General features: G+C 48.1%; 1 protein-coding gene across 2 annotated transcripts in view; it reads left to right on the top strand.

The window, feature by feature from the left end:
• The window catches only part of GNAO1 (G protein subunit alpha o1), a 216,455-nt gene that overhangs the window by 86,343 nt on the left and 112,550 nt on the right, over positions 1-17,562 (top strand). For both annotated transcript variants that reach the window (XM_056862253.1, XM_056862252.1), the window contains exon 3: positions 5,931-6,072. In XM_056862253.1, coding sequence (XP_056718231.1) covers positions 5,931-6,072 — 142 coding nt within the window. The remainder of the gene's footprint in view (positions 1-5,930; positions 6,073-17,562) is intronic.

Genomic DNA, 17,562 nt, shown 5'->3' with positions numbered 1-17,562 from the left:
TTGTTTGTCTTCTATGTTTTCACTTTACACCTTGTGCACTTAATATATATTTTTTGCACTGAAATTTTGTGCTGTTATTTGCTTGTTGCTACCCTATACAGCACAGAGCCTTCCTTTTTCTGAACCTCCAGGTACTAGCTGGAGATCTCCTGCTATTACAACTGATCTCTAACCGATAGGGATCAGCTCACCTGGAGAAAATGGCCACTTTGGCAATTGGACTATGGCATTGAAGTCCCTCCCCTCCCCAAACCCCACCCTCCTCATGTTCCACCCCCAAAACGTCCCACCGGTAGCGAAGAGGGACCTGACGACCCTATTCAAGTGTAGGAGTAGGGAAACCAACCCGGTTCATCAGATTAGAGTCTGCCACTGATGTGGAGAAGTGGGGAATCAAACTCGGTTCTCCAGATTAGAGTCCGCCACTCCTAACCACTACACCACGCTGGCTCAAGTACCTGCTTCTGCCTCTCCTGCTACTTTTCTGTTTCGTTTGTATGTTAAATCTTGTCATGGAATCCCTCCATTGCAAAGGGAAGGCGGCGGGCCCTCCATTTGCATCTGCCATCTTGCGTGATTGCTGTTAGGAGGCTTTAACCCCCATTTATTTGGCTCGTGGGAAGGACTGACTCTCTTGTTTTCACTGACTGGGGTCTGCCGAATAAAAAGGACATTCTGAAAAGGTCACACGTTTGTACAACCGCACACCTTCAGCGAGAGCATTTTCCAGAGCAGAACCGTTACCCGAGATGCTGTGCTGTCCCCAAGGATGTAGTTAGTAGAAATCCGCTGTCCAGGTACAGGGAATGTGTCTCTCTTTGAACCTGTGTGTGTGAGGGCGGGGGCGGTTGGCACCAAATCGTTTACAGCAATACATTTGTATTGCTTCATTTCCCCCAGAGTCTCTGCTGGCCTGGGCACCACCTGCTGTTTGTACCAACATGCCTTCTGTGATAGGTTTGCTTATTCCCAGAAATGAAAATTGATTATGAGTTCTGGTGTGGGTGTCCATCATTACTGTTGATTTCATGGCATACCTATTCCCCATAGCCAGGCTGGGCTTTGCCAGAGCAAAACCTGTTGATTTTTTTCTTTGAAAGGATGAAGGAGCAGACACTGTAGGGTTGCCAACCTCCACGTAGTTGAAGTAGATAAACAGCACGAAGGCTCCAATGTTCAACCATCAATTATTCAAATATACAGATATTCAAGACTTATTTTAAACATATAACATATAACCAGGATCATAGCCTGCCTTGTGAGGAGAGGGGGCCGTGGCTCAGTGGTGGAGCATTTGCTTTGCATGCAGCAGGTCTCTGGTTCAATCCCTGGCATCACCAGCTAAAAGAATCAGGTAGCAAGTGATGTGAAAGACCTCTACGTGAGATCCTGGAGAGTCACGGACTGTCACAGTAGACACTACTGATCTTAATAGGCCAAGAGTCGGTTATAAGACAGTTTCATGTGCTCAAGACTTCGAGCATAATAGTTATGGCTTAGTTACAGAACATCTCCTTCATATGCAGAAGGTCCCAGATTCTGTCCCTGCCATGTCCAGCTAAAAGGATGAGGTGACATGGAATACTTCTATACAAGACCCTGGAAAGTTCCTGCCAGCCAAAGTAGACAATAGCGTTCTTGATAAACCAAAGGTCTGACTTGGTGTAAGGCAACTTCATGTGATAAGTGTGGCAGCCACATTTCCAGATTTCCCCATGAACAACCCTATAACTCTTTTGCCAATCCCAAATTTATCTTAGCATCTATGAACAGTTGTCCCAGGCTAGCCAGATCTTGTTAGATTGCAGACTATGAGGAGCAGTTGAAATGCTTAGGGCTGTTTAGTTCAGAAAGAAGGCGGTTAAGGGGAGTTATGATGGAGGTCTACAAAATTATGCATGGTTTGGAGAGAGTGAACAGGGAGAAGCTTTTCTCCCTCTCATAATACCAGAACGCGGGGTCATCTGCTGAAGCTGGAGGGTGAGAGATTCAAAACAGATAAAAAGAAGTATTTATTCACACAACACATAGTTAAATTGTGGAGCTCCCTGCCCCAGGATGTAGTGATGGTTGCCAACTTGGTAGGCTTTAAGAGGGGAGTGGAGGAGAGGGGTATTCATGGCTACTAGTCAAAATGAATATTAGTCATGATGCATACCTATTATCTCCAGGATCAGAGGAGCATGCCTGTTATCTTAGGTGCTGTGGAACACAGGCAGGATGGTGCTGCTACAGTCGTCTTGTTTGTGGGCTTCCTAGAGGCCCCTGGTTGGCCACTGTGTGAACAGACTGCTGGACCTGATGGGACTCGGTCTGATCCAGCAGGGCTTTTCTTATGGGAGGGGGGGTACAGATCTTTGTTGCCAGAACATTCTTACCCTAAAACTGAAATCTCATTCGTCGAATGAAAGCAGCTATACCACAAATGTTAAGGGCTTGTGTGTTGTTTTTTTGAAAGATTCTCAAGTGTGGCAAACGGTTGCTTTGACTACAGCCTTGAACTTAATTGCAAGAAGGGGCCTTCAGAATGCTAAATGCACTCATCACAAAAGCAGTGGAAGGCTTTCCAATGTTGTGAAATTAAGGCTGTGGTCCTATGCACGCTTACCAGGGAGAGCAGCCAAGATGATTAAAGGGATTGGAGTACCTCTCCTAGGAGGAATGGCTAAAGAGCCTGGAGCCTTTCTATTTAGGGGTGAAAAAGAGGTTTATAAAATTATGCATGGAGCCAAGACTGTAGATAGAGGGAACTTTTTTCTCCATCTCCCATAATACTAGAACTTGAGGACAAATGCTCACTCTTCACCCGAGGAGTAATCAGACTGTGGCATTCACTGCCTGGGGAAGTAATGATGACCACTACCCTAGATGGCTTTAAAAGGGAAGCGGACATTGATGGAGGACAGATCAATGGCTACTATTACTGGGGACCAGGGGGAACCTCCATATGCAGAGACAGTAAACCTCTGGATTCCAGTGCTAGGAGTACGTTGCAGCCAGCAACCCCCAGGATCATTTTGGTCATAGGGATGGGCATACTGGTGCGCTGATGTTACTTCCAATGAAAACTGGAAGTGACGTCATGGGACACTCTGGGATTTGCAAAAACTCTAGGGTAAAACCAGAGTGTTTTTGCAAATCCTAGAGTGCCCCATGGCATCACTTCCAGTTTTCACCAGGAGCGACCAGTATGTGTCCCCCAACTTGGTGCTATTTTCTCCCACCAGTCTTTCAGGTGACGGCGGGCAAAGGTAAGGTTTGCCAAGCCTGGCTAGGAGGCAACATCAAGGAAAGACCTTGTCTTCTAGGGCCTGTTTGTTAGCCCTTCTGAGCAATTAGATAGTTTCCCTTCCCATTTTACCAGGAGACAATGACTGACCCCCAAGGTCACCCAATGCGCTTCATGTCAGAATGAGGTTTTGAACCCAGGCCTGCTCCAATCACTACACCACACAGATATAACATATAATATAATATAACAAAACATTCAGGAAAGCAGAGACACTTGTTGGGGGAATTCCTGGTTGTGCCTGTGACCGGCCGGAGAGACTTCCTGCTGAGTTTACAGCAGAGGTGAGAGCTAAATAGTGGGATTCTCAGCTCAGACTCTTAGATCCTGACCGCTGGACCAGCATAGTGTTGTGGTCAGAGTGTCGGACTAGGACCTGGGAAACCTGAGTTCAAATCCCCACTCTGCCATGGAATTAAGTGTTGTTGAGCAGTGGAATTGGCTGCCTAGGGGGGTGATGAGTCAGGAATGCTTTAGGCCAGGAGTGTCAAACTCATTTGTTACGAGAGCCGGATATGACATAAATGTCACTCGGTGGGGCTAGGCCATGCCTCACCAGCCCAGATCGGAAGCAGGGGTGTGTGGCTGCCCTGCTAGCTGACGGGCTGGATAAGAGCTCTCAAAGGGCCAGATCCTGCCCATGGGCTATATGTTTGACACCCCTGCTTTAGGATCCTTCATTGAGCAGGGGGTTGGACTAGATGGCCCGTGTGGCCCCCTCCAATTCTATGATTCTATTCTGTGATTCTATGTTCAATGGGCCAGTCACCGTCTCTCAGCCTAACCTACCTCACAGGGTGGTTAGGGTTGCCAGCCTCCAGGTGGTGGCAGAAGATCTGCTATTACAACTGATCTCCAGCCAGGAGATCAGTTCACCTGGAGAAAATGGCTGCTTTGGCAATTGGACTCTGTGGCATTGAAGTCCCTCCCCTCCCCAAGCCCCACCTTCCTCAGGCTTCACCCCAAAAACCTCCCACCAGTGGCGAAGAGGGACCTGGCAACCCTAAGGGTGGTGGTTGGGGAGATAAACATGGAAGAGAGGAGATCGATGCTGTTACCCACTTTTGGACCCCACTGGGGTAGAAATACACCCCCAAAATTATCTTGTGCAAAGTAGCTCCAAGTAAGCCGTTCTCTTAAGGTTCCCCCCAGAGACAGGCAGAGAAAGCTGGAGGGGATCAGGCACAGCTGGCTGCCTTTGCTGTTTATGGATGCTTGCCTTATCTCTCCTTGAACTAATTTCCCCTTGGGGTTGGGAGGGGGAGGAGCAGGGATAATTAGCAGCTAAGGAGACCCAAGATAAGCAGAGATAAACAACAGATGGAGAAAGATGGCCAGAGGTTCTGCAATCCCCTGCAGAGTTTCTCTGCTTCTCCCGAGGGATACTTCCAAAGTCTCAGCCCGGCGTGGCACTGTTCATACAAGTCATGTTGGGTGTGGTCAAACCCACAGCCACTCCCACAGGAAGGGTTGCCAACCTCCAGGTAGCATACAATACCAGAAGGGGAGTGGTACCTGGAACACACATATACATAAAGTACCACTGATGCACTGAGAGCCAGCATGGTGTAGAAGTTAAGAGCGGTGGTTTGGAGCGGTGGATTCTGATCTGGAGAACCAGGTTTGATTCCCCACTCCTCCACATGAGCGGCGGACGCTGATCTGGTGAACTGGATTTGTTTCCCCACTCCTACACTCGAAGCAAGCTGGGTGACCTTGGGCAAGTTACAGCTCTATTAGAGCTCTCTCAGCCCCACCTACTTCACAGGGTGTCCGTTGTGGGGAGGAAAAGGGAAGGTGATCGTAAGCCGGTTTGAGTCTCCCTTGGTGGTAGAGAAAATCGGCATATAAAAACCAACTCTTCTTCTTGAATATAATGGTTTATGTCAGGCTTGTCCAAACTGCAGTATGCGGCCCAGGACGGCTATGAATGCAGCCCAACACAAAATCGTAAACTTACGTTAAACAATATGAATCAGCTATCGTTAGTGTAAGTGTATTTTATGTGCAGCCCAAGACAATTCTTCTTCCTCCAATGTGCCCTAGGGAAGCCAAAAGATTGGACACCCCTGGTTTATGTGATTTCAAAAATGTGATTTCCAACAAATGATTCAAGTTATGCAACGAAACAATTTCTACAAGTTGCAGTAATCTATGCAAGTTTACACGGTTTTCACGAATCTTATGCTGGTTTCGCTGATTGCATTGGCTTCATCAGAAGTCTGTTGCTGCTGTACAGGAAAATCTTGACTTTCTGATTTTGCTCCTGTTGCCAATCAGATTAATTATATTTATATCGGCAGATCATGCTGTTTTGTGCTCAAGCCTCTGTTCCGCTGTGCATCAGTGGTACTTTATGTACATGTGTGTAACCTCCAGGTAGTAGCTGGAGATCTCCTGCTATTACAACTGATCTCCAGCCGATAGAGATTGGTTCACCTGGAGAAAATGGCCGCTTTGGCAACTGGACTGTACGGCATTGAAGTCCCTCCCCTCCCCAAACTCCACCCTCCTCAGGCTCTGCCCCAAAAACCTCCCGCTGATGGCAAAGAGGGACCTGTCAACCCTACCCCTAGGGGAAGATCTGGCGCCAACCTTTCCCTTTTCAAATTTTACAGGCTTTTTCTTTTTTCTTTGAAAGGATCATCCATGAAGATGGCTTCTCTGGAGAAGACGTGAAGCAGTACAAGCCCGTGGTCTATAGCAACACCATTCAGTCTCTGGCAGCCATTGTTCGTGCAATGGACACCCTGGGCATTGAGTACGGAGACAAGGAGAGAAGGGTAAGTCAGGATACGGGAGTTTCCAGTGAGCAGATGCTTTTCAAATGGCTAATTCATAATGGGGGGGGGGGACACACACACAGACACTCTTTAGTTTGTATATTCATAAGTGTATGCTGGGTTGAGAGAAGAGTATTGCCACACCCCAGACAGACATAACTGACATGCAGTTTGCATAAATTGCATGGCAAGTAAATTGTTACATTAGTTTACATATGCCATCATGTGATTACCTGCCTACAAAGAAATATGCGCCTGATGCATTTGAACCAATGCCTTGCATGACACTGTCAAATAGCGTGCTACCTAAGTAGTAAACTATACAAGGTAAGTGTGATTGTTTTTCGATAGCTTACAAGCTGGATGTTCGTGGGAAACAGCAGGGTAGAGGCCACAGAAGAAGCAACACATGATTTATAGAATCACATGGTGCAAATCTGAATATTTCTTCAATATTAGGAACAAATATCCCTACCTACAGAAGACTAGCTTGTCAGGGAAAGGTTAAGATGGAATGCGTCTTCCTGAAATGCTAGTCTTCTATAAGCAGGTGCATTATTTTCATTACAAGGAGCACTGAGAGATGCTCTCTCTCTCGCCTGCAGACTAAAATGGGACAGCCTGAAGCAGGTAGATCACCTGATTAAGTCCATCAGGTGATGTCATACTCTAACACAGGGGTGTCAAACTCATTTTTTACAAGGGCCAGATATGACATAAATGTCGGTTGGGCTGGGCCATGTGTGTGTGGCTGCCTTGGTTGGAGATCCTGCAGTGGGCTCGCTGGCCCAGATTGGAACTGGAGGGGTGGCTGCCTCGGCTGGCTCTTGGGCTGGATAAGAGCTCTCAAGGGATCGGATCCAGCCCCTGGGCCTCCTTCCTTCATGATCGGGGACAGAGGGTAGCACTGGGGGAGAGAGTATTGCCACGGCATCCTTTGGTGTGTGAGGTCCCGCAGGGTGCGATCCTCTCCCCAATGTTGCTTAACATCTACATGCGACCCCTTGCCCAGCTGGTCTCGAGTATCAGGCTGGGCTGTCATCAGTACGCTGATGTCACCCAGCTTTTTCTGTTGATGGATGGCCAGCCAGACGCTGCCCCGGACACACTGGCCAGGTGCTTGGAGGCCAGGATTATTTGGTTGAAGCAGAGCCGACTGAAGCTAAATCCATCGAAGATGGAGGTCCTGTGGCTAGGTAGGGGTTGCCCAGAGGTGGTGCACCAGCTCCCAGCTCTTGATGGCGTGCTATTAACACCTGCTCCCACTGTCAAGAGTCTGGGTGTGATCCTTGATGCCTCCTTATCAAAGGAGGCACAGATCACAGCCACAGTCAAGACGGCCTTTTATTACCTCCGCCAGGAAAGGCAGCTGATGCCATACCTCTCCTGCCCCGACCTAGCCAAGGTGATCCATGTGACAGTCACCTCCAAGCTAGATTACTGTAACTCTCTCTACATAGGGCTGTCCTCGACACTGATCCGGATCTCCAGCTGCCACAAAATGCAGCAGCGAGGGCCCTTACTGGGACCCCGCTGAGAGCTCGTATTCACCCAGTGCTCTGTCAACAGCAATGGCTTCACCTGGAATATTGGATCAGGTTCAAGGTGCTGGTTTTAACCTTTAAAGCTCGAAAGGGTCTTGGACTTTCATATCTGTGGGACCGGCTCTCCTTTGATGCCCCCCGGAGAGCTTTACGCTCAGCAAATACCAACTTACTGTTGGTCCCCAGCCCAAAAAGTGTCCCATCTATTGATTCATTAGCTCATGCCCTCTTGGATTGCCGCTTTTATGAGGAACTTTGATCACGTTATATCTCCCCCCTTTTAACATATAAATCTAATGCCTCCGTCTCTGACATAATGCCTTTTTTATTAAGTGACAGGGCTCCCAAGGCTACATTGTCAGTGGCAAGATTTATTTCAGTCCTTATATCCCTCAAACACTAGATTTACGTTGCTCAAGATCAATGGATCAAGGAGCTTCTAAGGGATGGGGGGAAGTGTCCAGCTGTCCAGCTGTCCTCGGCCAGGGCCTTCTTGGTCCTGGCCCCGGCCTGGTGGCACTCTCTCTCTGAGGAGACCAGGGCCCGGCGGGATATAACAGTCCAGCTGGAAGGCGCAGATCTGTTTAAAGGGCCCGAATTTGCCGAATTTATAAGCGAACACCCCGAACGCGCCGAATTCAGCTCCCCGTTTTCCCGCCTTTTTTGAGTTCAGTTAAATCCGAACCGAAAAACCGCCGAATCGGGGGAAATTCAGCTGTTTTTAGGTTCAGGACGAACCGAATCGACAGCCCTAATCTAGGTTGCATTCCTGGCTAAGGTGGGATTTGAACCGGGAGGTCTTGGATCCCACTCGATTCCCTGTGCCTCTTTAATTGCACCATCTCCTGTAACAGAACCAAGAGAAAGGCTCTGCACCGAAGGAGAATCTGTTGAGATTATGAATATTGGTGAAGAGGCACCTCTGAAAGAAACCTGAGCCTGCACAGTTCATCATTCCTATTCTGGCGACCCTAGACATCTTTTCAATATTTCTGACTCAGTTGTTTGATGACTTCTCCTGCAGATGTTCCCCTTAATTACTGGAGGTTATTCTCCAGAGGCAACTTGTTCCAGGAGAAACCGACCAATTATCTTTCTCTCGCCAGTTGTTTCTGAATTGTTCTACCACTGCAGTTTCTGTACTGCAGAAGAAGCACTTATTCCCTGCAGTATATCTGTAGCATTGGAGTTCAGTGATGGCTGCCCAAACTCACGACGAAGGCTTGGTTCATACCTGCATGGTGATCACTCAGCTGTGGGTGAGAACTCATGGCGGAATGTGTGAACTGATTCTGCCCAAAAGTATTATTTTAGAGCTGAGCACGGACATTCCTGTGTATGGCATTACCTCTCTGATGGTTTGTTGACGTGGTCAAACCCTTGCTTGATGCTTGCAGCTATTCAATGAGGCAAGTGGGTGTGGAAACCAGTTCAGATACAGTGTTGCAGATGATATATTTTGGGGATGGTATCTAAAACAATCTCTAAAGGGGTAGGGCAATTTTATCCATCTTGGCTAGAAGCGTTACTACTCAACTAGTAATGCTAGCCTTAGTACCAAGGAGGTTTGGGGATTTTGCATTAAATGCCATTATGGCAGCAACAATGGTTTCTTGTGTGATGTTGGCGTGACACAAACAAGAAGACTAAAGGATCTATAGAAACACAGTGAGTTAGCAGCATTTCTGAACTTTAAAAAATGTCTGTAAACAAGATAGATGATGTCTGGCGTTCTTAGGTGGAACGTAATTTAGGATATCTAATTTTAGGATCACCTGGATGGCCCAGGCTAGCCTGATCTCGTCAGATCTCAGAAGCTAAGCAGGGTCAGCCCTGGTTAGCATTTGGATGGGAGACCACCAAGGAAGTCCAGGGTAGCTATACAGAGGAAGGCAATGGCAAACCGCCTCTGTTAGTCTCTTGCCATGAAAACCCCAAAAGGGGTCACCATAAGTCGGCTGCGACTTGACAGCACTTTACACACACACAATTTTAGGAGACATAAGGAGGAATGTAATCATTACAAGAGGGTACATTGATATATGGAAAATATAAGGAAAGGGGAAGTTCCAAAATGGAGTTGATGCGTGGGCATATGCCGAATTTTAAAATATATATACATATATTAAAAAAAGAAATTGGTTTATGTTCTTAAAGAAATGTAATTCAAAGGGGAGTTTGGAAAGATTTTTCAAGAGTCTACTGGAGGTAAAGAAAGATGGCGGTCAACACTTTCTGGGACCTCAGGTATTTTGTCTAGTTTCTTCCTTCGGTGTCATGGCATTCACATTTGGAGGGCAGGAGGGGTTGTGGTTCAGTGGTGCAGCATCTGCGTGGCATGCAGAAGGTCCGAAGTTCAATCCTCTGTCCTCTCCCATTAAAGGGTCTGTTAGTAGGAGATGTAAAAGACCTCTTCCTGAGAACCTGGAGAGCTACTGCCAGTTCGAGTAGACCATACTGATTGTGATAGACAAGTGGCTTGATTCCATATGGAACAGCTTCATAAGAACATAAGAACATAAGAAAGGCCCTGCTGGATCAGACCAAGGCCCATCAAGTCCAGCAGTCTTATTCCCCCTCCATCCTGCCCTCTTGCCCCCTTTCAGTGGACAATTTCTAACAGGGCCCTTGCGCTCATAGTGTGTCCAGCATGGTGGAGTGGTTGAGAGTGGTGGTTTGGAGCGGTGGACTCTAATCTAGAGAACCAAGTTTGATTCCCCACTCCTCCACATGAGCGCCGGATGTTAATCTGGTGAACCAGGTTGGTTTCCCCACCCCCTCACATGAAGCCAAAGAGCCCCATGGCGCAGAGTGGTAAGCTGCAGTACTGCAGTCCAAGCTCTTCTCACGACCTGAGTTCGATCCCGACGGAAGTTGGTTTCAGGTAGCCGGCTCGAGGTTGACTCAGCCTCCCATCCTTCTGAGGTCGGTAAAATGAGGACCCAGCTTGCTGGGGGGAAAGGGAAGATGACTGGGGAAGGCACTGGCAAACCACAAACAAAGTGCCTCATAAAAGTCGGGATGTGACATCACCCCATGGGTCAGGAATGACCCGGTGCTTGCACAGGGGACCTTTACCTTTACCTTTTTTTTACACATGAAGCCAGCTGGGTGACCTTGGACTAGTCACAGCTCTCTTTGAGCTCTCTCAGCCTCACCTACCTCACAAGATGTCTGTTGTGGAGAGAGGGAAGGAAGGAGATTGTAAGGTGGTTTGATTCTTCCTTAAGCGGTAGAGAAAGTCAGCATATAAAAACCAACTCTTCTTCTTCTTCCATTGGGCCAGACCATGTGCATCACTGTTGACGTTCATGTTGCAAGTTATGCTGCACAGGGAGGGGGCCATAATTAGATGCAACTGGAGGAGTGGATAGCCCTGGCAGGCAAGCAGATGTGTTTGTTCTGAATTCCCATTGCCATTCCAACAAGATTAGCAAGCATGAAATCCAATTCAAGACATGTTCTGCGGCATAAAAGGGGAGGGGGAATCCACGCATCCTCAAATGCAAATAGGTCAGGAAAAAGTTCCTTTGGCATTCCTTGTCATCATCAAATGGATTATTGTAGCTCTTTAGTGAAACCTGAGTTCTAAGGCTAGGCACCGATTATTTTTTTTAAGGGAACAAGAGAGCATGCAGGTCTTCAGAGCTGAGGATGTACAGTCAGAAAATTGATTTTCAGCTATTTCTAAATGGGAATTGAGCATGCTGGGTAATTCTTTCAGATTGCCGTCATGCTCATTGTGGTCCCCTTATGTCAGTTCCAGAACTAAATGCATAATTGACAATGGAGAAGGCGGTATTGTTGTTGTTCTTTTCAAAGTCAGGGGCACTTCTGTGCCCGTCGTGACTTCTTCAACTTGTTTTTGTTAATGATTCAGAATCCTTTTTTCGTAATGGAGTGTTCACTGTTGACTCTCTGGCAAACTCTTTATTCTGTACCTCTGCAGTTCCCTTTTTTATATATATTGTGCCATGGGGCAGTCCTTGGAGAATGGGTCCTCCTCAGAGGAGGAACTCTACCAGGAGAATTCAGCCCCAATGGAGCTGCCTCTGACCTCGCAGCCTGAAGTGGGGCTTGATTCAGCACAGCCTGGCGAGGAGACTGACGGCCCTGAAGCTGGTGACTCTCCAGAGCGGGCACAAGACTTGCAGTCAGAAGTCATGGCAGAATCAACCCCGTCCTGCTCAGAGCCTGGACCCAGTGGCCCAGCTGTGAGCCCTCAAGCTACTAAGGCAGCAAAGGCTGACAGGTGGAGGCAGCAGCAGAGAAAGGCACTGGTGGCTAAAAGACATAGTGCCCGGCTGGAAGCCTACCCACGTGTGCTGGAATAGCAGCAGAACAGTGAGTCCTCGCAGGAGGAGGACCAACAGAGAAGCCAGATGCCAGAAAAGCCTCAGCTGAACAGCCCAGGGTCAAGGAAGCAACGCAGTGCATATCTGAGCAACCCGCTGCCTCCCACGCCTGAACAACTCTCTGGGGTATTCTTCACGGTGGATTTTGCTTCGGTTTCGAACCGGAGCAAATAATAAACTGATTTAAATAGCTTCTTCATGGCAGTGCAGATTCTCCCCCCATCCCAATTTTTCACGGGAGAAACAGCGCACTTCTCTGCGCTGCTTACGTCTGCTGCCGCTCATGACTCACCGCTCCAAATCCGCCTAATCCCGCCCACTCTTCCCATGATCCTGTGTGTGTGTGTTGGGCGGGGGGGCATCCCAAGAGCAGCAAATCCAAGCCAAAACTCCCGTCACCCTTCTGAAGAGAGGCAGCCAGTCTGCTTTGGGTCTCCCTCCTGCCGGTGTGATCCTATGTGTGTGTGTGGGGGGGGACCATGAGAGCAGCAAATCCAAGCCAAAACTCCCGTCACCCTTCTGAAGAGAGGCAGCCAGTCTGCTCTGGGTCTCCCTCCAGCCGGTGTGATCCTATGTGTGTGTGTGTGGGGGGGGGGACCATGAGAGCAGCAAATCCAAGCCAAAACTCCCGTCACCCTTCTGAAGAGAGGCAGCCAGTCTGCTCTGGGTCTCCCTCCAGCCGGTGTGATCCTATGTGTGTGTGTGTGGGGGGGGGGACCATGAGAGCAGCAAATCCAAGCCAAAACTCCCGTCACCCTTCTGAAGAGAGGCAGCCAGTCTGCTTTGGGTCTCCCTCCTGCCGGTGTGATCCTATGTGTGTGTGTGTGTTTGGGGGGGGGGACCATGAGAGCGGCAAACCCAAGCCAAAACTCCCGTCACCCTTCTGAAGAGGGGCAGCCAGTCTGCTTTGGGTCTCCCTCCTGCCGGTGCGATCCTATGTGTGTGTGTGGGGGGGGACCATGAGAGCAGCAAATCCAAGCCAAAACTCCCGTCACCCTTCTGAAGAGAGGCAGCCAGTCTGCTTTGGGTCTCCCTCCTGCCGGTGTGATCCTATGTGTGTGTGTGGGGGGGGGACCATGAGAGCAGCAAATCCAAGCCAAAACTCCCGTCACCCTTCTGAAGAGAGGCAGCCAGTCTGCTCTGGGTCTCCCTCCAGCCGGTGTGATCCTATGTGTGTGTGTGTGTGGGGGGGGGACCATGAGAGCAGCAAATCCAAGCCAAAACTCCCGTCACCCTTCTGAAGAGAGGCAGCCAGTCTGCTTTGGGTCTCCCTCCTGCCGGTGCGATCCTATGTGTGTGTGTGTTGGGGAGGGGAATCCTGAGAGCGGCAAAACCCCCATCACCCTTCTGAAGAGGGGCAGCCAGTCTGCTCTGGGTCTCCCTCCTGCCGGTGCGATGCTGTTAGAGTGGCAACTCCCCCAGCCAATCACCGTTCTTGGGGGAGGAGAAAGGAGACGTCCCGGGGAGCGAAGCAAACATTTCTTCATGGGCATCCGAGCAAAAAAACGCTCTTTTACTGGAAAGTACGGCTCAGAAGTGGTTTGGATTGCCTCTCTTTTAAACCGGCTTATTTTGCTCAGTGGGTGAAAACACGGCTCTGCAGTGAATAACCAAAATTTGCCTCCGACGCAAAACAGCGTCGAAGCAGCAGCAAATATCCATGAAGAATACCCCTCTGTGCCTTTAGACCTTTGACTGGCTGTTTGGACCTCTGACTCTCTGTGACCCTCGACCTTGGACCGGCTACCTGGACTACAAACTGTAACTCTGATTTGGCAAGTACTGGACTCTGATTTCTGGCTTTGACAAACGGACTTGTTGTTTGGACTCTGCTTTACCCTCTCCCTGCTGTTGCCAACCGCCTGGAGCAGTATCTCACTGCAAGTGGAGACCTGAGCATTGACAGCTAGCCAGCACATATTGTCAGTTGCCTGTGATTGGTTGACTTGCCTTGTTCACTTTAAAGATTTGCATCCAGCCTTTCCATCATTCAGTTGTTCAAGGCAGCATACAAATATAGTTCAACAGCAGGGATCGGAATTCTATATGCAGATCTTCCAATCTGTTACTAACTAGCAGACTTGCATTGATACCCATGTAGAAGGGCCAGAGCAGAGGCCGATACCCTTTGGTATTGCCCTGCAGTGACAGCTATTGGTGCCGCCTCAGTTCTTCTCATAGATAGGTGGCTTGATAGCAGTTAGCCTTAGTCTAAACAAAGACATAGTTCCATGTTCCCAGTTGTGATGTTTCCATGTACATTTGCCATGTGTATTGATTGTTGCAAACATTAATCTGCAAATATTAATGGCTTCTAGTCACAATGGCTACCATGATGGCTACCTAGTCCCTGCAGGACCAGAGGCAGTATGCCTCCTTATATCCAGTTGCTGTGGAGCACAGGCAAGAGGATGCTGTTGCAGTCATCCTGCTTGTGGGCTTCCTAGAGACAGCAGGCTGGCCGCTGTGTGAACAGAATTCAGGACTTGAAGGGCCTTCGGTCTGATCCAGCAGGACTGTTCTTATGTTCATTGTCTGTGTCTGCTCAAGGTTGAGGTCCAGGAGTCAAGTTGCTGGCGCCAACAGAATTAGATTTGCAATGTTGTTCCAGCAAAGGCTAAGGGTGGACTGAGGCTTTAAATACTCTTGCAAGGAGGAGGAAATGGAAGCTCCGCCCCTCCAGGAGGAAGTTAGTAGTTCTTAAAGGTGCCACTCCTGATTACGGCAGTGAGTATTCTGACAAGGTTGGAGTGGTTCTTGGCTCACTGAGGCTTGAGAGGTCAGTTGGGGAGAGACCTCAGGTGCTGCAGTGGGCTAAGGGGGTAGACGGTTCAAGGTCCAAGGCTGCATCAGAAGACAGAGCTGTATCACTAGGCGAGAGAGTTGACTAAGACGCTGGGGGCCCCTCCTGCTCATTAAAAGTCACATCTGCGGTTGGTGGTGTTAGGTGCTCAGCTGCATCTGTGTTTTCGGCCTCTTTGCCTGGTGACGGTCCATGACAGTGTGGTCTAAAGTATATTTAATAAAACCTTTCCTTGGGACTCCAGAGCTTTCTTACCTGATATGCAATTGCAAGCTGCTTATAGGAAATTGTAAGCAAAGGAGAAACATAGACACAGAAGGCTAGATAGTCTCCATTCCTTCGTTTGTGTAGTTTGTAAATCAGGCCAAGGGGAGGGGATCGCCAGGAATAGGGGAGGGACTGAATGGTACACTCTTCAAACTGTGTGAAGTTCATTTAATAACCGCAGCAATTCAATGAGGAATATCTGAATAAAGATTCCACTTTAATAAAAACAAAACCTCATTAAAAATAAAAGTTATAGTGTAATTAACATCATTAGAAGATAAGTGACTAGTGCCTAATTGCTTGTCAGTCACTCCTGTTCTATTCCTGCCGTTGGACTAGAACACTGGAAGGAGGAGCTATGCTAACTTCTTCCTCCGCAATTGGGTAGAAGAATTGCCTACATCTTTTCCTCCCCTATATCCCTGCAAGTAACAGCCCATTCCTGAGCTGAGGCGTACGGGGACGGTGAGGTGCAGCGGCGCCTCTTCCTAAGCCGATTCCCGTACACCGTTAAACAAACAAAAAAAGCCGTTTCATGGCTTTTTTTTGTTGTTTAACTGGGGCCTTTTGCCCCATAGGGAACAGCGAGGCTGCGCCTGCTAAAAAGCAGGTGCAGCACCGCCATTCCCGGCGCCGGCGGAAGTGGCCGAAAGGGGATAGAGAGCCGCCTAACCGGCGGCTCCTCCCCCCAGAACGCCCCCCTGTGCCGGCGTTGCCTCTCCATGCCGTTGCCAGCGCCACGGAAAGGCCGCACCGGTGGAGGGGGGAGGCGCAGTCCTGCGGTGCTCGGCTCCCACCAGGACTGGCCTCACCACCGGCATGAATGCGTGTAATCGCGTGATTACACGCATTTACGCCAGCGGCCAGGTCACGCCGCCTCCAAAGAACTTTCAGCCCCATTCTCAGGAATGGACTGTAAAAGAGCTACAAAGTTTACTTTTTTTAAAAAAATGAGAAGTGGACATTTATAGAAAGGGCTTGGAATCAGTCAGAAGCAGCCAGGCTCTCTCCATTCCCATGGTAGCAACCCTAGGAGGGAGAAAGGAGTGATAGTAAAAACGTCCCCGTCCTACACCAGAATAAATACTGTGCAAGCCTTTCCTCCTCAAGCTACATAAATATGCACAATGCGCTCATTTTTTTTTTTAATGTAGGTTGTTGACCAAATGGCTGGAGCAGCTGCTGTCTGATCTGTTGATACATATTCAGATGCGCTGTCCAAGAGGCCTTTGACTCCTCTGAGTGCCTCTGAGCGGACTGTTTAAACAAGTGTTTTTAAAGCCCTGAAAGTTCAGCAGAATTACCACCAAAAAGGTCCCGCTTGCCCACGGGTGGGGAGGGAAGGAATAAAAAGCATTGAGGTTTTTTTCCCCCTACATGCAAAATAAAAGGATGTTATGGGGGGGGGGGAGACATTTTAGAATATGTCCGAGGCTACCTTGTTTGAGGACAAATAAGGACAAATGTGTAGGTCCTTAACCCCACTGCTTGTTGTAGGTAGCCTTGCTATTTGCCCGCCCATGGCGAGTAAACCCTGCCCTCAGATCCAATCCCCCACCCTCAAGAAACTGAGGAGAAGGAGGGGGGAAAGGCCACAAAATGGCTTCCACAGTGACGGTCAAGGAGTTTCTCCCTGTCTCTGTGGTCATTGCCATAGAGATTAGGGGAAATTCCTAAAGTGTCACCTCACCCAGAATTGAAGTCAAATCCCCCTCAGGAAGTGCTCTCAAAATCTGCCAGCATTTGCTAAGGGACGGCTAGTAGTCCTAATTGTAGGAATGAGCGGATCGCACACCACCATTGAGCTATTCCAATGGAGTTCCACAGCGGGAGCTAAATTCGCAATTGAATTCTACGCAGTGCTCTAAATAGGAGCAAGAGGCATTGGTCTTGAGAACCGTTTCTCCTCTGTTGAAAGAACGGCAAACTGCTTAATGGAACCTGGAAAGCGGTTGTGCAGCAGCCAGAATTACAATAGCAAAAAATTGGAAACAAGTGAATAAACCTTCAATTAAAGACTGGAGAGAGAAATTGTGGTTGTATATGCGGATGGCCAAACTTACAGATTCTTTACACGGTAAAGATATGGAAGAGTTTTAAAAAACTTGGTTAAGGGCCATCACATTTTGGGATGAACTGGCAAAAATGAATTTTACAAGTATAGTTAATGAACTATAGATAAAGTATGTAGCTTATATATAAATAGTATACGGAAATTGTAAATACTGTCAGAACACTTCTCCGGAAGTCCAGTGGTGGTGGGTTACACATGTAAGGTGGGTGGTGGGTATATGGGCACTGTTTATTTTACAATATTATAGTAGAAGATGAAAAACTGTAGTTCAAGTGCTCTTTTTGTAATTTTTGTATTTTTTGTATTTTTTTGTTTTTTTCTTTTCTTTTCTTTTTCTTTTTAGTTGTTTGTTTATGTGATTTATAATTTGTTTTTCTTTTTTGGTAAAAATTAATAAAAAATTATATTAAAAAAGAAGAAGAAAGCGGTTGTGCGATTGTGTGTGTG

The sequence above is a fragment of the Euleptes europaea genome, chromosome 17, assembly GCF_029931775.1.
Source record: "Euleptes europaea isolate rEulEur1 chromosome 17, rEulEur1.hap1, whole genome shotgun sequence".
NCBI lineage: Eukaryota > Metazoa > Chordata > Lepidosauria > Squamata > Sphaerodactylidae > Euleptes > Euleptes europaea.
The sequence above is the reverse complement of the archived record's forward strand: the minus strand, read 5'-3'. Positions and strand labels throughout refer to the sequence as shown.